The 24,706-nt window shown below is 42.9% G+C and overlaps 1 protein-coding gene across 1 annotated transcript in view; it reads left to right on the top strand.

The window, feature by feature from the left end:
• Positions 1-1,300: 1,300 nt before the first annotated feature.
• Positions 1,301-24,706, top strand: part of LOC112264606 (ubiquitin-conjugating enzyme E2 E2) — a 55,208-nt gene continuing 31,802 nt past the window's right edge. The window contains exons 1-3 of the mRNA XM_024441327.2: positions 1,301-1,477; positions 2,916-3,119; positions 6,701-6,751. Of these exons, the coding sequence (XP_024297095.1) occupies positions 2,923-3,119; positions 6,701-6,751 (248 nt within the window). The 5' untranslated portion in view covers positions 1,301-1,477; positions 2,916-2,922. The remainder of the gene's footprint in view (positions 1,478-2,915; positions 3,120-6,700; positions 6,752-24,706) is intronic.

Raw genomic sequence — 24,706 nt, 5'->3', positions numbered from 1 at the left:
ACATGCAACAATTTCAAAGATTTTACTGAGTTATAGTTCATTTAAGAAAATCAGTCAATATAAATAAATAAATAATCTATGGATTTCACATGACTAGGTAGGGGCGCAGCCATGGGTGGGCCCAGCCAACCAGAATTAGGTTTCCCCACAAAAGTGCTTTGTTGTAGACATAAATACTCCTTAGCACACCTTTCTCCAACCTCTCAGATGATCCCACAGGTGAAGAAGCCGGATGTGGAGGTCCTGGACTGACGTGGTTACACGTGGTCTGTGGTCTGCGGTTGTGAGGCCGGTTGGACGTACTGCCAAATTCTCTAAAATGCCATTGGAGGCGATTTATGGTAGAGAAATTAACATTAAATTCTCTGGCAACAGCTCTGGACCAGGGCCCTTCTCCCCCAATTGCTCAGTTTGGCCGGGTGGCCAGCTCTAGGAAGAGTCTTGGTGGCTCCAAACTTCTTCCATTTAAGAATGATGGAGGTCACTGTGTTCTTGGGGACCTTCAATGTTACAGAAATGTTTTGGTACCCTTCCCCAGATCTGTGCCTCGACACAATCCTGTCTCGGAGCTCTACGTACAATTCATTCGACCTCATGGCTTGGTTTTTGCTCTGATATGCATTGTCAACAGTGGGACTTAATATAGGCGGTTGCCTTTCCAAATCATGTCCAATCAATTGAATTTACCACAGGTGGACTCCAGACAATTTGTAGAAACTGATCAATGGAAACAGAATGCACCTGAGCTCAATTTCAAGTCTCATAGCAAAGGGTCTGAATACTTATGTAAATAAGGTATTTCTGTTTTTGATTTTTCTATACATTTGCTAAATTTTCTAAAAACATGTTTCCGCTTTGTCATTATGGGCTATTGTGTGGAGATTGATGAGGAAAATGTTTTATTTTATACATTTTAGAATAAGGCTGTAACGTAACAAAATGTGGAAAATGGGAAGGGGTCTGAATTCTTTCCGAATGCAATGTAGGTCTATCGACAATATTTCTATGAATTATTTTGAAAGAAAAACAATTCTGTATTGAAACCACATCCACTATCTTCCCTAGCTCGTCTGATAGAGTTTTCTGTGAACTTTTCTTGAACTTTTCAAATAAAGGAAAAATACCCTAACATATCAAAAGGACATTAGCCTATTCATTATATATTGTTAGGTTGGTTAACCGTTAACCCTCTACTGCCAATGCTTGTTACCCGATTTGAAAAGCCCAATACACACACACTTGGTTGCGCGCACTCGTGTACTCACTGTGTAAAAAAAGAGAGCGCGCGCTCAGAGGCGGTCCGGTTGTCTCATTCTCTAGCAGCCAGTCTGAGCGGATAACGAAAGCGAACGGAGAAACAGATCGAATAGAACGGCCGAGCAACACACGGCATATAGCCTACTTCAACACACGGGATATAGCCTACTTCAGGGGTTGATAGAAGATTGTTTGCACCGACCGTCCAACTATTTGGAAGGTAATCTCTTTCTGAAACATTGTAACAACTGCACATTGAAAGTAACGTTTAAAGAGTCGATGGCCCGGGAGAAGAACGATATCCTCATGGGGAGAGGGGAGAGGGGGGGGGGGTGTTTGGTGTCTTTTGTGCGGAGACGGGTCTTCTTGATGTGGGAAAGCTTCACAGCTAATATTTCACTCAAGCTGCTTCGAACGTTTTGTGTTGTGTTTATCTTGAGGCTATGAGGGCACATGAGGGCTCTCCGATTACCGTTAGGGTGTTATTTTTTTAGGCCTTCTCAATTATGTGGAGTGCACGCGATATGACGGCTGCTCCCCCAGCAGTAGACCTAGTGGATCAGTTATTCTGACAGCCCTACGTGACAACAGGGATTATTTACACACAAAAGAAATGTGCTCGTCCGTATGAATGACTGTGAGACCAATGCAACACGGGATTTGTTACTTTTTTTTTTAGCAGATTTTTATCATCACCGTCTCGGTATAAAAGGAGAACACTGAAAGTGTTTAAAGAGCCGATGGCCTGGGAGAAGAAGATATCATCATTGGGGGCGGGGGGGCCGTTGGTTGTGTTACATTGATGTTAAATTATTGTTACAAACTGTGCCCATGTCTTTGATAGCCAAAACTCACAGTATTTTCAATTGACCTTAACTTGTCAAAGAGAGGTGGTTTATAGAATCAATAAAGTAGAATATAAACAATGTTTTCTAGAAGATCATGCTTTGTGTTTTGTATGCTTAGCCTATTAACAACATCCCTCAGTAGAAACCACCAATCTCTGTATCAGAAGAAGAAAATGAAATGTATTCAATCACTGTCTGTGTAGAATGTTGCCCAATGGATCCTGAATGTTCATGACCAAAGTGTGTGTGGTAGAGCGGCACTTTGCAATAATTTAAAGATCTGTTATCTGTCATTATGCTCTTTCTGGAATGTGATGCTCATTTCAGCAACCATCTGCTCCTTTACAGTACCCCCCCCATACACACACTGCACACAACCCTCATTTACCCAAACAACTACTTCTCATTCTGTGAATGTTCAAAATACACTGCTTCACCTTGAGGGCTCATATGGTATGTTGGGAAATTACATTTCCTCAATGCGACCTTGTAGAAGGAGCTTTGATTATAGAGGCTGTAGTGTGAGCTGGTCCGTAAGGACAAGGAACCTGCCTTCCTTACTATAATGACCTTTAAAAGACCTGAGAGCTGGGAGGAGAACAGTATTTCATTCTGTTGGCTGTAGCTGGCTGGCTGTCTCTGGTGGTTTGGTTTTTAATACCGTACTTCTATCAGAATAGCTAAAGACTGAAGGACAACCACAGAACCAATAGTATTCTCACCTTCGACTGCTGTAGCTTTAGGCAGGTGTGTAGGAAAACCCCAAACCCTTGACTGATCTGTGTGTGTGTGTGTGTGTGTGTGTGTCAGAGCCAGGATGTCCAGTGAGGTGCAGCCCAGCTCAAGGCCGGACGACAGTCCCAACACCAGTGGGGGAAGCTGGGACGTGGAGCAGAGAGAGGTGGCCCCTCCGGTTCAGGAGCAGGGTCAGGAGAGGGATCAGACAACGCCCAAGAAGAAAGAGGCCAAGATATCCAGCAAGACTGCTGCCAAGCTCTCCACCAGCGCCAAGAGGTAGATCTGCAATTCTCTCTATTCTATTCTGTTCAGGTAGATTGTGTAATGAAGTGTCCTTGACGGTCTTGGTCATATACAATATGCATGTTGTGCATTTATGGTTTTTGTGGAATTTCTTTGGAATACAGCTCAAGCTCAACAATGGACTATCCAATATACTGAATGTACAAAACATTAAGAACACCTGCTCTTTCCATGACAGACTGACCAGGTGAAAGCTATGATCCCATATTGACATCACTTGTTAAATCCACTTCAATCAGTGTAGATGAAGGGGAGGAGACGGGTTAAAGAAGGATTTGAGACATGGATTGTGTATGTGTGCCATTCAGAGGGTGAATGGCCAAGACAAACTATTTAAGCGCCTTTTGAATGGGGTATGGTATTAGGTGCTAGGCGCACCGGTTTGTGTCAAGAGCTGTAACGCTGCTGGGTTTTTCACACTCAACAGTTTACCATGTGTATCAAGAATGGTCCACCAGCCAACTTGACACAACTGTGGGAAGCATTGGAGTCAACACGGGCCAGCATCCATGTAGAATATTTTCAACACCTTGTAGAGTCCATGCCCTGAAGAATTGAGGCTGTTCTGAGGGCAAAACTGACTCTAGGAAGGTGTTCCATTCCGAGCCACAAATGTCATACGCAGTATAATACAGAGATTATATTGACTTAGATGTACCTTGAAGCAGTGGGTTTATTATAACCATCAATGGGTTATGAAATGCAATGGTCTGAGGGACATTAGAGAAAAACAAACAAAGTGTTTGTGTCAGAGAGAGAGAACCCATGGATGAGTGACCGTGAGAGAGGGAGGCCTGCATGTTCTGTAATTGGTCCATTTCCCCCTGGATTCCCTCGTTCATTCCCTCGTTTATTCTTCCCTCCATCTGCTCTTAACAGCCTGCCGCCTTACCACGTAAAATGTGCCACCTCATGAGAAAATACTGTAGATAAAATTAGAGCGTCTTGTGCATTCAAGCCTGGGAACGACTTACTCCATAACCGCAGTGATTGTATTACAGTTATACAGCCCCTTGCAGAAAGAAGTCTTTTCCCACTGCCTGTAAGGAATAGTAGGGCACAATGATTTACCCACAGTCTCCTCTCATCATGAACCAGAGAGTTTATAATCAATACAAGCACACACAGAGGAGAGGAAGGGATCTGCTGTCGTTTGTTCTACTCTCCCTCCCCTCGCTCGCTCCCTGAGGTGTGGTGCCTTCCTGTCAGCACTCCTCTGTGTGTGTGTGTGCACGCGTGAATGTGTGCACTCCTCCATGGCGTGGCATTTGGAGAGGACCGAGGGAATGAGCCGACAGGGATGACAGGTGAAATGAACAAAAGGACCACCTGAGGTTCTCTCCCGCTCTGAGCGGTGGTGCTGGTGAGTGGTGGGGTGCCATTTCTACTGATGTTGTGACACTTCCCTGTCTCCCGATGTTGGAAGGCTGCTTGGGGTTGTCCTCCACCATGGCTACAGATGACTGTTTGTTTAGCTCATCTAACAGATAGTGTCAACAGTTGTTGTGAACATTGTGAATAGATGTAGGGTCAGGGGCTGTATGTATTTAGGAGGATAGGATTTAGATCGGCACTCCTACTCTGAGACACTTAATACATTCGGAACCAGGATTATATCTCAATCTGTAGTGTTATGATTATTCATTTGGTTCCGTTCCACTGTTCTGAACCAGCAAAATTATGTACTGAACCGGTTCAAATCCCCAAAAAGTAACGGTTTATATCGTTCCTTTCTGTTCCTTTTTAAACCTCTGAAATCTATTTTCTTTAACATTTAGCTCAACATTAAATTACTTCACCAATCAGTGCGGAGAGAGCAGCTTGCTATGGAGCGGGCAAGCTATAACTAGTTGTTTACATGCATTGGACAGACAAGTGTTGGGCCTGAGATGCAACTTAAATGTTGTGGGTGGTGAGCGGTTGTGGGTGGTGAGCGGGCGAGAGAGGGTGGAAGAGGAGGCTTGAAGTGCTGGGCATCTTGTTATGACATGTATTATCTTTATTAGGCCCACAGAATTATACCGAGGAGGAGCGGCTTCTATGAAGGAACTTTGAAGTGTCTTTGAACCTCAGAGAGGTGGCTTAACGTTGCACCAGAACTAGTTAGCTTGTGTGTGTGTGAAGTGTTACCAGAATTTAAATAAAAACTTACCTTTTTATAGTTAATAAATCCAATGTGAAACGTTATAACTATAGTATCCTTAACTAACATTGAACAAGTTAATTAATTCTTCTCTAATGAAAAGAATCTCTCCCTAATTATTTAATTTCTACATCAGTAAGCCACAGTAGCCTATGCTTTGGAAGGGGAAGGGGCTTGTAAACCTACACACGCTTTGTTGCGTTTTTTTTGGGGGGGGGGGGCAGGAAATAAGACCCCTGTACGTAAAATAACATTATTAACCTTTTCCCATGCCTTTAAAATAACCGTTCTGTTTCGGGAACAGTATAGATCACTTTCGCTCCCAGTTCTGATTCTGTCCCTATAAAAATGTTGTTCGTATTTAGGTTGTGTTCCCTGAACCAGTTCCAACCCCTTGGAGAGTAGCTTGTTGTCAGTATTGGCTCCGTGTGAGTGGAATATTGCAGCCTTAATGGACGGTGAAGTAACTGATTGTAAAAAAAAAACTGCACCTGCCTGTTGGGATCCTCAGAGCAAATCATTGGCATAGTTATGTAATGAGCAGTGCTGTGTACAGCAGTGAAACATGATCCCTGCCCTGATTCCATCTACTCACTATACTAAACCACTGTTTATTTATGTATTCTTCCATAAATACTTCCAACAGGGAGGGAGAGACTAAATCAAAATGTTTAGTTCACCCTGAGTCATTAAAATCCTTATCTCAATCTGTCTCATGTATTTGTCCAGAAAGCAGATATGACTCTTTTACACAGCAAGGCCTGTCTGATCTCAATGTCAATTTACACTTGCCCATGAAACTAGGTGAGGAATTCAACAGTGCGTCCCAATGTTGATATAGTCTGACAAGACGTATTCCTGTATTCAATCACAATTCTAGGCGCTCATTAGCACATCAATGAGTTATTCAGTGTGTACACTTACAGATTGATTTTACTGGCAGACTTTATATAACACACTAGCTCGTCTGTTCTGCGTGTGTTTAGCATTACACAGCCTCAATTCGTTGGGGCATGGACTCTACAGGGTGTCGCAAGCACTCCACAGGGATGCTGGCCCATGTTGACTCCAATGCTTCCTACGGTTTGTGTCAAGAACTGCCACAAACCGGCACCCTTCTACCATACCCCATTCAAAACTCACTTAAATCTTTTGTCTTTCCCATTCATCTTCTGAATGGCACACATACAGCATCCATGTCCCAAGGCTTAACACTCTTCTTTAACCTGTCTCCTCCCCTTCCTCTATACTGATTGAAGTGGATTTAACAAGTGACATCAATATGGGATCATAGCTTTCACCTGGTCAGTCTGTCATGAAAAGAGCAGGTGTTCTTAATGTTTTGTACACTCAGTATATGATCTGTGTGTGTGTGTGTTCCACCACATGTAAGTTCCATCTCTTTCCCCAGGATTCAGAAGGAGCTCGCTGAGATAACCTTGGACCCGCCACCTAACTGCAGGTAGGAGCTTGTTGATTGTCTGTTTTATGACTCTCTGTGCGTGTGTGTGAGCCTGTTCCGCCTGTTTTATAGTGGTCTGTGCGTGTATATGAGCATGTTCCGCCTGTTTTATGTGTCTGTGACACCTGAAGCACTCTGTCAGTCTGTGCTGTGCATGGCATAGAAGGAAAGGGGATGGTGAAGGGCCTGTGCTATGTTGGCTGAGTCACTCAGATGAATGGTATACAGATAGCAACCTTATTGTAGTGCTGCCTGCATTTACAATGTGGTTTCTCTGTCTGTTAGAATGCTTTTCCTTCAATCTGCAGTCCAACTCATCCCAAACCATCTCAATTGGGTTGAGGTCAGGGGATTGTGGAGGCCAGATCATCTGATGCAGCACTTCATCACTCTCCTTCTTGGTCATATAGCCCTTACACAGCCTGGAGGTGTGTTGGGTCATTGTCCTGTTGAAACACAAATGATAGTCCTACTAAGCGCAAACTAGATGGGATGGCGTATCGCTGCAGAATGCTGTGGTAGCCATGCTGGTTAAGTGTGCCTTGAATTCTAAATAAATCACTGACACCAGCAAAGCACCCCCACACTATCACACCTCCTCCTCCATGCTTCACGGTGGGAACCACACATGCTGAGATCATCCGTTCACCGACTCTGCGTCTCACAAAGACATAGCGGTTGGGACCAAAAATGTCAAATTTGGACTCATCAGACTAAAGGACAGATTTCCACCGGTTTTAATGTCCATTGCTCGTGTTTCTTGGCCCAAGCAAGTCTCTTCTTATTATTGGTGTCCTTTAGTAGTGGTTTCTTTGCAGCAATTCGATCATCAAGGCCTGATTCACGCAGTCTCCTCTGAACAGTTGATGTTGAGATGTATCTGTTACTTGAACTCTGAAGCATTTATTTGGGCTGCAATTTCTGAGGCGGATAACTCTAATGAACGTATCCTCTGCAGCAGAGGTAACTCTGGGTTTTCCTTTCCTGTGGCGGTCCTCATGAGAGCCAGTTTCATCATAGCGCTTGATGGTTTTTGCAACGGCACTTGAAGAAACTTTAAAAGCTCTTGAAATTTTCCACATTGACCTTAAAAACTTCTTATGGCTGGGGGCAGTATTGAGTAGCTTGGATGAATAAGGAGCCCAGAGTAAACTGCCTGCTACTCATGCCCAGTTGCTAATATATGTATAGTATTAGTCTAGTTGGATAGAAAACACTCTGACGTTTCTAAAACTGTTTGAATGATGTCTGTGAGTATAACAGAACACATATGGCAGGCAAAAACCTGAGAAAAAAATCCAACCAGGAAGTGGGAAATCGAAGGTTTGTAGTTTTTCAACTCTTTGCCTATCAAGTATACAGTATCTATGGGGTCAAATTGCATTTCCTAAGGCTTCCACTAGACGTCAATAGTCTTTAGAACCTCGTTTGATGCTTCTACTGTGAAGGAGGGGGGGAATGGGAGCTGAATGAGTCAGTGGTCTGGCAGAGTGGCATGAGCTGGTCACGCGCGTTCACGTGAGAGTTAGCTTGAGTTCCATTACATTTCTGAAGACACAGGAATTCTCCGGATTTATGTTAAAAACATCCTAAAGATTGATTCTATACTTCGTTTGACGTTTCTACGGACTGTTATTGGAACATTTCGACTTTTCGTCTGGCCTGCGCGTCATGAATGTGGATTACTGGGCTAAACGCACAAACTAAAAGGAGGTATTTGGACATAAATGATGGACGTTATCGAACAAATCAAACATTTATTGTGGAACTGGGATTGCTGGGAGTGCATTCTGATGAAGATCAAAGGTAAGTGAATATTTATAATGTTATTTCTGACTTCTGTTGACTCCACAACATGGCGGATATCTGTATGACTTGATTTGTTGTCTGAGCGCTTTACTCAGATTATTACATGGTGGGCTTTTTCGGTAAAGCTTTTTTGAAATCTGACACAGCGGTTGCATTAAGGAGAAGTGTATCTATAATCCATGCATAATAGTTGTATCTTTTATCAATGTTTATTATGAGTATTTCTGTAAATTGATGTGGCTCTCTGCAAAATCACTGGATGTTTTGGAACTACTGAACGTAACGCGCCAATGTAAACTCAGATTTTTGTATATAAATATGAACTTTATCGAACAAAACATACATGTATTGTGTAACATGAAGTCCTGAGTGTCATCTGATGAAGATCAAAGGTAGGTGATTTAATTTTATCTCTATTTCTGCTTTTTGTGACTCCTCTCTTTGGCTGGAAAAATGGCTGTGTTTTTCTGTGACTAGGTGCAGACCTAATATAATCGTTTGGTGTGCTTTCGTCGTAAAGCCTTTTTGAAATCGGACACTGTGGTGGGATTAACAACAAGTTTTATCTTTAAATGGTGTAAAATACTTCTATGTTTGAGGAATTTTAATTATGAGATTTCTGTTGTTTTGAATTTGACGCCCTGCACTTTCACTGGCTGTTGTCATATGGATCCCGTTAGTGGGTTTCAAGCCATAGGAAGTTTAATGTCTTAAAGTAATGATGGATTGTCATTTCTCTTTGCTTATTTGAGCTGTTCTTGCAATAATCTGGACTTGGTCTTTTACCAAATAGGGCTATCTTCTGTATACTCCCGCTACTTTGTCACAACACAACTGATTGGCAGAAACACATTAATAAGGAAAGAAATTCCACTATTTAACTTAACAAGGCACACCTGTTAATTGAAATGCATACCTGATGAAGCTGGTTGAGAGAATGCCAAGATTGTGCAAAGCTGTCAAGGCAAAGGGTGGCAACTTTGAAGAATCTCAAATATCAAATCTATTTTGATTTGTTTAACACTTTCTTTGGTAACTACATGATTCCATATGTGTTACTTCATAGTTTTGATGTCTTCACTATTATTCTACAATGTAGAAAATAGTCCAAATAAAGAAAAACCCTTGAATGAGTAGGTGTATCCAAACTTTGGACTGGTGCTGTGTATAGTGTACCTATCAGAGCTGTCTGAGTTGTGAGTCACAGCAAGAGTAGAAAGAGAAGTGATTGGCCAGTGTGTTCACTACTAAGATCAATCTAGTAATGTTGCTTGCTCGCTGTTGTATTTGCTCCGACTCCCGCGACTGGGAAAGGCACTCTTTCACCATTTTCAATCCACACACACACTGGCTAAGCAATTATAGTTGATTTTACACTACGTCATAGTGGTAGGGGGGCACGATGCTAAAATTCACGCCTGTCAATCAAGAGTTTCTGTGTGTTTTCATTGTGTGGGTCTTTGGCGAGTCAGCGTTTGTTGTCGGAGAGACTGACGCCTTGGGGAAGTAGTGTGTGTGTGTGTGTGTGTGTGTGTGTGTGTGTGTGTGTGTGTGTGTGTGTGTGTGTGTGTGTGTGTGTGAGAGAGAGAGAGAAGTGTTTGTATGAGCTGAGAAAGGTGAAGGTATGGGTGATTGAGAGAAAATAAACTTCATGACTGAAAACACTCCCGTCACGGAATTAAAACTATTTCCCCCTCGTTAGAGTGTGTTTGTTATACCTCTCTTAGCGTGAGGTGTAGCCCTCAGCCTCAGCTTGGATAATCTCAATGAAGCATGCTATTATATTCACTGACAAAGGGAGAGGGGGGAAATAGATTTCATGGGGAGACATTTGTATTGAAAATTACATTTGTATGAAAATTTGTTATTTGAAGGATGTCCACTCTGAAAGAAGTTTCATGACGAATGGATTCACTTCAGCGTCAGGCAGCGGCAATTTGGTCACCTCAGAGAGGTGTGTGTGTGTGTGAGAGAGAGAGATGAGTGAAGAATTGGCCACAGACTGCTTGAGTATCTTTCAGTACAGTGCACTGTGAGGAAGAGCTCTCACACAATTGAATTGTAGATTTCTGTATTGAATCCCTTTTGGGGTGTTTTGTTCATTCTTACAGAAACAGGCCCAAGCTCCCCTCCAAGTCTTCTATAAACCCATGTGGGGTTTTCTAGTGTTTGGTTTGTAAAAGTCGACACAACAATATAACATTTCAACGTGTATTTTGTAAGATAAAAGCAATGTGTGATTTTAATATTTTTCATACTTTTGGCCATGTAGTTTATGTGGACACCTGCTCATAGAACATCTCATTCCAAAATCATGGGCATTAATATGGAGTTGGTCCCCCTCCATTGCTGCTATAACAGCCTCCACTCTTCTGGGAAGGCTTTCCACTAGATGTTGGAACATTGCTGCAGGGACATGCTTCCATTCAGCCACAAGAGCATTAGTGAGGTCGGGCACAGTCGGCGTTCCAATTCATCCCAGAGTTGTTTGATGGGGTTGAGGTCAAGGCTCTGTGCAGGCCCAGTCAAGTTCTTTCACATTGATCTCGACAAACCATTTCTGTATGGACCTCGCATTGTGCATGGGAGTATTGTCATGCTGAAACAGGAAAAGGCCTTCCCCAAACTGTTGCCACAAAGTTGGAAGCACAGAATTGTCTAGAATGTCATTGTATGCTGCTGCATTAAGATTTCCCTTCACTGGAATTAAGGGGCCTGAACCATGACAAACAGCCCCAGACCATTATTCCTACTCCATCAAACTTTACAGTTGGCAATATGCATTCGGGCAGGTAGCGTTCTCCTGGCATCCACCAAACCCAGATTCTTCCGTCGGACTGCCAGATGGTGAAGTGTGATTCATCACTCCAGAGAACGCATTTCCACTGCTCCAGAGTCCAATGGCGGCGAACTTTACACCACTCCAGCCGACGCTTGGCATTGCTCATGGTGATCTCAGGCTTGTGTGCGTCTGCTCGGCCATGGAAACCCATTTTGTGAATTTCAGACAAACATTTCTTGTGCTGATGTTGCTTCCAGAGGCAGTTTGGAACTCGGTAGTGAGTGTTGCAACCGAGGACGGATCATTTTTACGCGCTTAGGCACTCTGCTGTTCCGTTCTGTGAGCTTGTGTGGCTTACCAGTTCACGGCGGCGCCGTTGTTGCTCTTAGACATTTCCACTTCACTTTAACAACACTTTTATAGTTGAGCGGGGCAGCTCTAGCAGGGAAGAAATTTGACCAACTGACTTGTTGGAAAGGTGGCATCCTATGACGGTGCCATGTTGAAAGTCACTGAGGTCTTCAGTACGGGCCATTCTTTTTCTATGGAGATTGCATAGCTGTGTGCTTGATGTTATACACCTATCAGCAACTGGTGTGGCTGAAAAAGCCGAATCCACTAATTTTAAGGGGTGTCCACATACTTTTTTAGTGTATATGGCTGCAATACACCATAATGATAATTTATGGGAGCCTACACAACACATTAGAAGCAATGGAGGCTCCTCGGAGGTGGAAGAGGAGGACAATGTCCCTAAGTGAATGTCCTAAAAATAGAAATAGTGAAACATTGAAGAAATAATTATTTTCATATAAAACTATACAAAATATATTCATGTCACCAAATGATTGATTAAAACACACTGTTTTGAAATGAAGGTCTAAAGTAGCCTTAACTGCATTCTGTAGGGTAGCACCATGGTGTAGCTGGAGGACAGCTGGCTTCCGTCCTCCTCTGGGTACATTAACTTCAATACAAAACCTTAGGCTCATTGTTCTCACCCTCTTCCATAGACTTACACAGTAATTATGACAGGTTGGAGGACATCCTGCGGAAGTTATCAGAGCTCTTGCAGCATGAACTGACATGTTGTCCACCCAATCAGGGTCAGAGAATGAATATAGTACTGAAGGCATAAGCTACAGCTAGCCAGCACTGCAGTGCATAAAATGTAAAAAGGAGAGAGAAAGACCAATAGTTGAAGAGTTTTGAACAAATTTAATTACTTAAAAGCAGAAGCGAGAGGCTATATTTTGTTGTATTTTATTATTTTAGTAGTGAATAGTGACTAGTGAATACATCTAGCTAGTTAAGCCTATTCAAACACTGGGCTAAAACAGAGAGGGATGCTATGTTAGCTAGCTGGCTATGGCTATCCAACACTGGAACTCTTCCAAGTCAAGGTAAGCTTTTGGTTCTATTCATTTATTGCCCCCGGGGCCCGGCGGTGTAACTGTTTGCTGACTAGGATTGTAGCGGGCACTGAAGTCCACAAGCGAAGAGTAAAGGTGAGAGCATAGATTTGAGAAGGGAATTGTACAAACAGCATGATAAATTTGCTCATTGTATTTTTATTCTTATTTTTTTACCTTTTATTTAACTAGGCAAGTCAGTTAAGAACCAATTCTTATTTTCAATGACAGCCTAGGAACAGTGGGTTAACTGCTTGTTCAGGGGCAGAACGACAGATTTTTACCTTGTCAGCTTGGGGATTTGAACTTGCAACCTTTCGGTTACTAGTCCAACGCTCTAACCACTAGGTTACCCTGCCGCCCCTTTTATGTGACTGCTATGATAGTGAACTGTGTTTGCGTGTGATCAGGGTTGTATTCGTTCCACCGATTCTGTTGAAAAATGTTTGTTTAAACGAAACAAACGGAGCGAAACGGGGATAAACATACCTGAATTTATCCAAACCTCTTGTTTGCTACTGCTGGACTAATAATTACATTGTAGATCAGCTAGATTTAGGCAAGAGTGTGCAAGGCAGTATTGAATGTGTCACTGTCACCTTGATTACTCAAAATTCTCACGACTTCTGCACCTAGTTACATTGTAAACTTTCATTCATAGGTTAGGTTGTAGCAACCTCATGATGGGTACAGGGAAAATTTGAGTATCGTGTAGTAGCCTAAACCTATTGATGTTACATTTGAGCTGGGTGAATGGAATGTGAATGACAGTCATCCAATATTCTGTAATAGAAATATGGCCATGCTCCTAAAAAAAACATTATATTGTCCTCCCTCATCCCAAATGTCACCAACCACCACTGATTCAAAGATACGAGGCTAATTCCCTTCTTGGTTTGTACTGTGTTCCTTTTTATAGAGCAACAGGTAGAAACATCCACCATCTGTTTATCAAAGGCTGTGTGTTCTGCCTGTCCTCACATACGTGACTGATTGATGTGGCAACAGTATTAATACTCACTGTAAAGGAGGACAGGAAGGGTGAGAGGCATCATATGCGAGGAGTGGACACTGACGCTCGTTAGCTTCTCTTTATTTTTTCTCCATCCTTCTCCTTCTGCAGCGAACCACTTCTGTTCCTCCTCATTTCAATAAAACACAACTATCACTCTCCCTTCCTCGCTCTCTCTTTCTCTTCCTCCCCCTCTCGGTCTGTTTTTCATCCCTATTTTAAAGAGAGGAGAGGGAGTCGTGATACTTCCCCCTTGAGAAAATAAAACATTCTAACTTTCAACAAAACGTGTCTCATTTTAAATAATGTATTTGGCAATTAGCCTTGTCCAACACAGGACTAAGATTGAATCGTACTGCACCGATGCTTGCCGGATGTGTCAGGGCTTGCAAACTGTTAGACCACAAAGGGAAGCACAGCCGCAAGCTGCCCAGTGACACGAGCCTACCAGACAAGCTAAATTACTTCTATGCTCACTTTGAGGCAAGTAACAGTGAAGCATGCATGAGAGCATCAGCTGTTTTGGATGACTGTGTGATCACGCTCTCCGTAGCCGATGTAAGTAAGACCTTTTAAACAGGTCAACATTCACAAGGCTGCAGGGCCAGACAGATTACCAGGAAGTGTACTCCGAGTATGCACTGACCAACTGGCAAGTGTCTTCACTGACATTTTCAACCTGTCCCTGACGGAGTCTGTAATACCAACATGTTTCAAGCAAACCACCATAGTCCCTGTGCCCAAGAACACTAAGGTAACCTTCCTAAATGACTACCAACGTGTAGCACTCATGTCTGTAGCCATTAAGTGCTTTGAAAGGCTGGTCATGGCTCACATCAACACCATTATCCCAGAAACCCTAGACTACAATACAATTTGTGTATTGCCCCAACAGATCTACAGATGATGCAATCGCCATTGCACTTCAAACTGCCCTTCCCCACCAGGACAAAAGCAACATCTATGTGAGAATGCTATTCATTGACTACAGCTCAGCGTTCAACACCATAGTGCCCTCAAAGCTCATCACTAAGCTAAGGACCCTGGGACTAAACACCTCCCTCTGCAACTGGATCCTGGACTTCCTGATGAGCCGCCCCCCAGGTGGTAAGGGTAGGTAACAACACATCCGCCACGCTGATTTAACACGGGGGCTCTCAGGGGTGCGTGCTCAGTCCCCTCCTGTACTCCGTTCACTCATGACTGCATTGCCAGGTACGACTCCAACACCATCATTAAGTTTGCCAATGACACAACAGTGGTAGGCCTGATCAACAACAATGATGAGACAGCCTATAGGGAGGAGGTCGGAGACCTGGCCGTGTGGTGCCAGGACAACAACCTCTCCCTCAATGTGATCAAGACAAAGGAGATGATTGTGGACTACAGGAAAAAAAGGACCGAGCTCACCCTATTCTCATCGACGGGGCTGTAGTGGAGCAGGTTGAGCGCTTCAAGTTCCTTGGTGTCCACATCACCAACAAACTATTATAGTCCAAACACACTAAGACAGTCATGAGGGGGGCACGACAAAACCTATTCCCCCTCATAGGTTGAAAAGATTTGGCATGGGTCCTCATCCTCAAAAGATTCTACAGCTGCAGTTGCATTACTGCCTGGTATGGCAATTGCTCAGCCTCCGACCGCAAGGCACTACAAAGGGTAGTGCGTACGTCCCAGTACATCACTGGGGCAAAGCTTCCTGCCATCCAGGACTTATATACCAGGCGGTGTCAGAGGAAGGCCCTAAAAATGGTCATAGACTCCAGCCACCCTGGTCATAGACTGTTCTCTCTGCTACCGCACGGCAAGTGGTACCGGAGCGCCATGTCTAGGTCCAAAAGGCTTCTTAACAGCTTCTACCCCCAAACCATAAGTCTCCTGAACAGCTAATCAAAGGGCTACCCAGACCCCTCTTTTACGCTGCTGCTACTCTGTTTATTATCTATGCATAGTCACTTTAAACTCTACCAACATGTACATATGACCTCATACCTCAACTAACCGGTGCCCTCGCACATTGACTCTGTACAAGTACCCCCTGTATATAGCCACGTTATTGTTATTTTACTGCTTCTGTTCATTATTTGTTACTTTTCTTTTCTATTTTTTTCCTTAACTTCTTAAAGCATTGTTGGTTAAGGGCTTGTAATTCACTGTAAGGTGTTGTATTGGGTGCATGTGACAAATAAAATGAGATTTGATATGTTGAAAGGAAGCAAGCCAAGCATGCAGGACGTGGATAATATTATGGGATGTTATGGGGATATTTTCTCTTGTTTAATCAAGTTTGTCACCCGAGCAGAGAGTAATTAATTGAATGTGACAAGCGCTCTGCAAGTCTATGTAAATACCGTGTGTGTGTGTGTGTGTGTGTGTGTGTGTGTGTGTGTGTGTGTGTGTGTGTGTTAATTACCATTTCCTTTCATGGTGGTCCTGGCAGTGTTTTGATAAGAATCTCCTTTGGCAGAAGGAAACAATGTGGATCCCCTGGAGGATTGCTCTCTCTCTCTCCCTCCATCCATAATCCCAGGAACATTGTGTGTTGTTCCAGAGTAATCAATTCTAAATGAACACTAGTGGTAAGTAATGAAGTGGAATAGAAAGCATTGAGGCATACCGTAACCGAGAACTACAGAAGGAGAAAATATCTCATTCCACACTGATTTTCAGGGCGGTGGTAGTGTGTGATTGACTAATACATGCCTCAAATTCCTTTGCAGTGTAATTGACTTACATCAGTCTCCCGGTTTCAGACATAATCAGATATGAGCATTCAGATGGGAATGTTATCATCTTGTTGATGATAATATACACTGAAGGTACAAAACATAAGGAACACCTTCCCAATATTGTGTTGCACCCTCTTTTGCCCTCTGAACAGCCCTAAGTTGTCCAGGCATTCCACAGAGATATTGGTCCATGTTGACTCCATTGCTTCCCACAGTTATGTCAAGTTGGCTGGATGTCCTTTGGGTGGTGGACCATTCTTGATACACACGGGAAACTTGAGCGTGAACAACCCAGGAGCGTTGCAGTTCTTGACACAATCAAACCTTTGCGCCTGGCACATACTATCATACTCCGTTCAAAGGCACATCTTTTGTCTTGCCCATTCACCCTCTGAATGGCGTACACACACAATCCACGTCTCAAGGCTTAAAAAAATCATTATTTAACCCGTTTCCTCCCCTTTATTTACACTCATTGAAGTGGATTTAACATTAATAAGGGATCATAGCTGAACCTACCAGGTACAATGAACCTACCAGGTACAACCCCAAATCTGTAAACACAGGCACCCTCATAGATATCATCCTAACCAACCTGCCCTCCAAATACACCTCTGCTGTTTTCAACCAAGATTTCAGCGATCACTGCCTCATTGCCTGCATCCATAATGGGTCTGCAGTCAAACGACCACCCCTCATCACTGTCAAATGCTCCCTAAAACCAGACACCTAGGTATTTGTAGTTGTCCACATATTCTAAGTCAGAACCGTCCAGAGTAGTGATGCTGGATGGGCGGGCAGGTGCGGGCAGCAATCGGTTGAAGAGCATGCATTTAGTTTTGCTCGCATTTAAGAGCAGTTGGAGGCAACGGAAGGAGAGTTGTATGGCATTGAAGCTCGTCAGGAGGTTAGTTAACACAGTGTCCAAAGAAGGGCCAGAAGTATACAGAATTGTGTCGTCTGCGTAGAGGTGGATCAGAGACTCACCAGCAGCAAGAGCGACATCATTGATGTATACAGAGAAGAGTCGGTCTGAGAATTGAACCCTGTGGCACCCCCATAGAGACTGCCAGAGGTTCAGACAACAGACCCTCCGATTTGACACGCTGAACTCTATCAGAGAAGTAGTTGGTGAACCAGGCGAGGCAGTCATTTAAGAAACCAAGACTGTTTAGTCTGCCGATAAGAATGTGGTGATTGACAGAGTCGAAAGCCTTGGCCAGGTCGATGAATACGGCTGCATCTTATCGATGGTGGTTATGATATCGTTTAGGACATTGAGCGTGGCTGAGGTGCACCCATGACCAGCTCTGAAACCAGATTGCATTGCGAAGAAGGTACAGTAGGTTTCGAAATGGTCAGTGATCTGTTTGTTAACTTGGCTTTCGAAGACCTTAGAAAGGTAGGGTAGGATAGATATAGGTCTGTAGCAGTTTGGGTCTAGAGTGTCTCCCCCTTTTGAAGAGGGGGATGATCGCAGGAGCTTTCCAATCTTTCAGAATGTCAGATAATATGAAAGATAGGTTGAACAGGCTAATAATAGGGGTTGCAACCATTTTTGCAGCTCTTTCAGAATCTCAGCTATTTGGGTGAAGGAGAAATGTGGGAGGCTTGGACGAGTTGCTGTGGGGGGTGCCGGGCAGTTGACCGGGGTAGGGGTAGCCAGGTGGAAAGCATGGCTAGCTGTAGAAAAATGCTTATTGAAATTCTCAATTATAGTAGATTTATCGGTGGTGACAGTGTTTCCTAGCCTCAGTGCAGTGGGCAGCTGGGAGGAGGTGCTCTTATTCTCCATGGACTTTACAGTGTCCCAGAACTTTTTGGAGTTTGCTACAGGATCAAATCAAATTTATTTTATAGCCCTTCGTACATCAGCTGATGTCTCAAAGCAGAAGCACGGTGGCTAGGAAAATCTACCTAGAAAGGCCAAAACCTAGGAAGAAACCTAGAGAGGAACCAGGCTATGTGGGGTGGCCAGTCCTCTTCTGGCTGTGCCGGGTGGAGATGATAACAGAACATGGCCAAGATGTTCAAATGTTCATAAATTACCAGCATGGTCCAATAATAATAAGGCAGAACAGTTGAAACTGGAGCAGCAGCACGGCCAGGTGGACTGGGGACAGCAAGGAGTCATCATGTCAGGTAGTCCTGAGGCATGGTCCTAGGGCTCATGTCCTCCGAGAGAGAGAAAGAGAGAAAGAGAGAATTAGAGAGAGCACACTTAAATTCACACAGGACACCGAATAGGACATGAGAAGTACTCCAGATATAACAAACCGACCCTAGCCCCCCGACACAAACTACTGCAGCATAAATACTGGAGGCTGAGACAGGAGGGGTCAGGAGACACTGTGGCCCCATCCGAGGACACCCCCGGACAGGGCCAAACAGGAAGGATATAACCCCACCCACTTTGCCAAAGCACAGCCCCCACACCACTAGAGGGATATCTTCAACCACCAACTTACCATCCTGAGACAAGGCAGAGTATAGCCCACAAAGATCTCCGCCACGGCATAACCCAAGGGGGGTGCCAACCCAGACAGGAAGATCACATCAGTGACTCAACCCACTCAAGTGACGCACCCCTCCTAGGGATGGTATGAAAGAGCCCCAGTAAGCCAGTGACTCAGCCCCTGTAATAGGGTTAGAGGCAGAGAATCCCAGTGGAAAGAGGGGAACCGGCCAGGCAGAGACAGCAAGGGCGGTTCGTTGCTCCAGAGCCTTTCCGTTCACCTTCCCACTGGCCAGACTACACTCAATCATATGACCCACTGAAGAGATGAGTCTTCAGTATAGACTTAAAGGTTGAGACTGAGTTTGCATCTCTTACATGGGTAGGCAGATCATTCCATAAAAATGGAGCTCTATAGGAGAAAGCCCTGCCTCCAGCTGTTTGCTTAGAAATTCTAGGGACAATTAGGAGGCCTGCGTCTTGTGACCGTAGCGTACGTGTAGGTATGTACGGCAGGACCGAATCAGAGAGATAGGTAGGAGCAAGCCCATGTAATGCTTTGTAGGTTAGCAGTAAAACCTTGAAATCAGCCCTTGCCTTGACAGGAAGCCAGTGTAGGGAGGCTAACACTGGAGTAATATGATCAAATTTTTTGGTTCTAGTCAGGATTTCAGCAGCCGTATTTAGCACTAACTGAAGTTTATTTAGTTCTTTATCCGGGTAGCCGGAAAGTAGAGGATGCAAATTTCTGTTTGAAAAAGCTAGCCTTAGCTTTCCTAACTGCCTGTGTATATTGGTATCTAACTTCCCTGAAAAGTTGCATATCACGGGGGCTATGTGATGCGAATGCAGTGCGCCACAGGATGTTTTTGTAATGATCAAGGGCAGTCAGGTCTGGTGTGAACCAAGGGCTATATCTGTTTCTGGTTCTACATTTTTTTGAATGGAGCATGCTTATTTAAGATGGTGGGGAAAGCACTTTTAAAGAATAACCAGGCATCCTCTACTGACTGGATGAGGTCAATATTATTCCAGGATACCCCGGCCAGGTCGATAAGAAAGGCCTGCTCGCTGAAGTGTTTTAGGGAGCGTTTGACATAATTGAGGGGTGGTCCCATTACAGACCCATTACAGGCACAAACAATGAGGCAGTGATCGCTGAGATCCTGGCTGAAGACAGCAGATGTGTATTTGGAGGGCTGGTTGTTTGGGATGATATCTATGAGGGTGCCTGTGTTTATGGATTTGATGTTGTACCTGGTAGATTCATTTATAATTTGTGTGAGATTAAGGGCATCAAGTTTAGATTGTAGGATGGCCGGGGTGTTAACTTCTTACGGATCATTGGGACGCTAGCGTCTCACCTCGACAACATCCGGTGAAATTGCAGAGCGTGAAATTCAAATGACAGAAATCGTAATATAAACATTCATAAAAATACAAGTTTCATACATCATTTAAAAGCTTAACCTCTCTAGGGTATGTGATCTGGCCAACATCCAGTGAGATTGCAGAGCGCCAAATTCAAATACAGAAAGGCTCATTATAAAAATTCAGAAAACAAAACATATTTTACATAGGTTTAAATATGAACCAGAACATACCTAGCCCAGAACATAGCCCAGTTGACAAATTATTACAAACAGTAACCAGTCAAGCAGAAGCGTTACAAAACTCAGAAATAGAGATAAAATTAATCCCTTACCTTTGATGATCTTCATATGGTGGCACTCAGAAGACATTAATTTACTCTAAATGTTCCTTTTGTTCGATAAAGTCTCTTTATATCCAAAAACCTCTGTTTTGTTCGCACATTTTCTTCAGTAATCCACAGGCTCAAACTCAGTCAAATCAGGCAGATAAAAAATCCAAATTGTATCCGTAAAGTTCATAGAAACATGTCAAACCATGTTTATATTCTATCCTCAGGTTGTTTTTTAGCCTGAATGATCTATAATATTTCAACTGGACAATAATGTCGTCAATATAAAAGGTAAACCAGAAATGCATTCTCGGGATTGCGCATGAAAAAGCTCTGTGACACGTCAGGGTCCACTCATTCAGACTGGTTTACTCCCTCATTTATAAGAATACAAGCCTGAAACAATTTCTAGTGGAAGGCATAGGAACTGCAAATTGAGCCCTAAATCAATGGATTGAATAGAAAACTACTAAAAAAAATAATATATATTTTTTAAAATACTTCCTCAATGGATTTTTCTCAGGTTTTCGCCTGCCAAATCAGTTATGTTATACTCACATACACTATTTTAACAGTTTTGGAAACTTTAGTTTTTTCTATCCAAATCTACCAGTTATATGCATATCATGTCTTCTCGGCCCGAGTAATAGGTGGTTTAATTTGGGCATGCTTTTCATCCAAAATTCCGACTGCTGCCCCCTACCCTAGAGTGGTTCACTTCTTGTTAATCCAGCCGCAGTGTCAGATTTCAAAAAGGCTTTACGGCGAAAGCACACCATGCGATTATCTGAGGACAGCGCCCCGCACACAAAAGCATTACATACATTTTCCAACCAAGCAGAGACGTCACGAAAGTCAAAAATGCGATAAAATAAATCACTTACCTTTTTGAAGATCTTCATCTGGTTGCAATCACAAGGGTCCAAGCTACATAACAAATTGTCATTTTGTTCGATACAGTCCTTCTTTATATCCCACTTCTTTATATCCCACTAAAAGTAGAAGCTCAAATTGTTTGGGCACAGACCCGGATAGTAAGACAGAACTCTGTAGGCTATCTCTGCAGTAGATTGAAACTCCGCCCCCTTTGGCAGTTCTATCTTGTCGGAAAATGTTATAGTTAGGGATGGACATTTCATGGTTTTTGGTGGTCTTCCTAAGCCAGGATTCAGACATGACTAGGACAAAAAGCTTTTGGAGAAAAAGAAGTCCAATAAGCTCTGGGTTGAATCGCGTTGTGCAGACTGGCAGGAGTTGTCCGGGCTAAAGTTTAGCTGATGACCACTAGCAGTGGTTAGCTGACTAGTAGCTAGTTAGCTGGCTAGCCTCTGTTGGGGGTTCCGGTTCTAAAGTAAAGAAAATACCAGTTCCATACCACATTGGGTTAGGTGGGATGCAGGAGAGTATGTTGAAGTTGAGGTTAAGAAAAATATTTCAAAAATATGTGAAGAAAAAATATATTAAAAGATATATACACGGGACCAGACAAAGACAAAAGATGCTTGACTGCTACGCCATCTTGGAAGACTATCTACGTTGACTGTGCCTTTGAACAACTTGGAAAATTCCAGAAAATTATGTCATGGCTTTAGAAACTTCTGATAGGCTATTTGACAACAAATTTTGAGTCAGTTGGAGGTGTACCTGTGGATGTATTTCAAGGCCTACCTTCAAACTCGGTGCCTCTTTGCTTGATATTATGGGAAAATCAAAAGAAATCAGCCAAGACCTCAGAAAGAAATTGTATACCTCCACAAGTCTGGTTCATCCTTGGGAGCAATTTCCAAATGCCTGAAGGTACCACGTTCATCTGTACAAACAACAGTACGCAAATATAAACACCATGGGACCACGCAGCCGTCATACCGCTCAGGAAAGAGACGCGTTCTGTCTCCTAGAGATGAACGTACTTTGGTGTGAAAAGTGCAAATCAATCCCAGAACAACAGCAAAGGACCTTGTGAAGATGCTAGACAAAACGGGTACAAAATAATATATATCCACAGTAAAACGAGTCCTATATCGACATAACCTGAAAGGCCGCTCAGCAAGGAAGAAGCCACTGTTCCAAAACTTTTTGGAGAAATGTCCTCTGGTCTGATGAAAAAAAATTAGAACTTTTGGCCATAATGACCATCGTTATGTTTGGAGGAAAAAGGGGGAGGCTTGCAAGCCAAAGAACACCATCCCAACCATGAAGCACGGGGGTGGCAGCATCATGTTGTGGAGGCGTTTGCTGCTGGAGGGACTGGTGCACTTCACAAAATAGATGGCACCATGAGGGAGGAAAATTATGTGGATATATTGAAGCAACATCTCAAGACATCAGTCAGGAAGTTCAAGCTTGGTCGCAAATGGGTCTTCCAAATGGACAATGACCCCAAGCATACTTCCAAAGTTGTGGCAAAATGGCTTAAGGACAACAAAGTCAAGGTATTGGAGTGGCCATCACAAAGCCCTGACCTCAATCCTAATTTGTGGGCAGAACTGAAAAAGCATATGTGAATAAGGAGGCCTATAAACCTGACTCAGTGACACCAGCTCTGTCAGGAGGAATTCACCCAACTTATTGTGGGAAGCTTGTGGAAGGCTACCTAAAACGTTTGACCCAAGTTAAACAATTTAAAGGCAATGCTACCAAATGCTAATTGAGTGTATGTAAACTTCTGACCCACTGGGAATGTGATGAAAGAAATAAAAGCTGAAAAAAATAATTCTCTCTACTATTATTCTGACATTTCACATTCTTGAAATAAAGTGGTGATCCTAACTGACCTAAGACAGGGAATTTTTACTAGGATGAAATATCAGGAATTGTGAAAAACTGAGTTGTATGTGTATGTAAACTTCCAGCTTCAACTGTATTAACTATAATTTATTCACATCACTTAAATAAAATATTTAAGTTGTTGTGTATATAACATTGTTTTATTTGATTACTTTATTATTTAATTCCACGTCTTCATCTCATCTCTACAGAGCTGCTGTCTGACAAAATCACAATTTTTAGTAGTTCTTCAAGTTAAATAAGGCATACTTTTATGATTGCTGAATACCAACTATCAATCACTTAGAAAATGTATTTTCAGGTACAGATACCTCCCGACGCAACTTCTTTCCATCCCACTCTAGATAGAGAATTCTTCTGTCTGTTCTCTCTGGGTTTGCCCGACACTAACCAAGCGTAGTAGGCGTAAAAGAAACGCACCACCGTGCAGTGGATTATGGTCATTGTAGTTAACTATCACGTTTTCTGCACTAAACTATGTAGAATTCTGCCCTGTTGGAAACTACCACTCCCTACAACGTCGCACAGTTTGGGCTTGATCTGATGTATCTCTAGAGAAACGACACAATGAGCGCATTGAGCTCACTGAGAAAAAACACTGAAGGAAATGTAATTCAAATAATTGAACCAATGTTGGTCAATTAGTTGTTTAAAAAAAAATAACCGTAATTATACATACAAAACAGTAATTTCAACTTCTCTCAGGTAGAAAGTGGTCTAAATGTATAAATAGAACACCCTCACATACTGTAACATGATCAAGTGTCTGCTGCTGACAGTAACTTTTTTTAAATTAAAAACTGTCAGTATTAGAATTGAATATGAAGAGCGTGTACTTTGCAGATAGTGAATGAGTGGAGTCTGTTATTGACTACTGAGGGCATATTTTTTGAGTTTTTACGGCTAAAACAATAAACCAGTAGCAAGCTAAACAAGGAAATCCCAGAGCCCACTGAGAGACTAAAAGTTCAAGCACTTAGTCATTTTTAATGAGAGAAGAACGTCATTGTAAAAATGACTCCATCAGACACCCAGAGAGGGAGAGAGAAATCGAGAGAAAAAGGGAGATGAATTAAACAGTCAATTTGGAAGGATTGGAGTGCAACTACTCTTGTTATGGTATGCTGAGCATTCCACGTTCCACATCATTAGGCTCTCTCTCAGCCAGGAGGGTAGGGTGTTATTACTATAGAATTCGAACAGAATTCCATCAAAGGGAGTAATATGTCACCCCAAATCAGCAACATGTTTTAAATGTTCTTTA

The sequence above is a fragment of the Oncorhynchus tshawytscha genome, linkage group LG13 (assembly GCF_018296145.1).
Source record: "Oncorhynchus tshawytscha isolate Ot180627B linkage group LG13, Otsh_v2.0, whole genome shotgun sequence".
Taxonomy (NCBI): Eukaryota; Metazoa; Chordata; class Actinopteri; order Salmoniformes; family Salmonidae; genus Oncorhynchus; species Oncorhynchus tshawytscha.
This window is presented reverse-complemented; position numbering and strand designations above follow the sequence as displayed.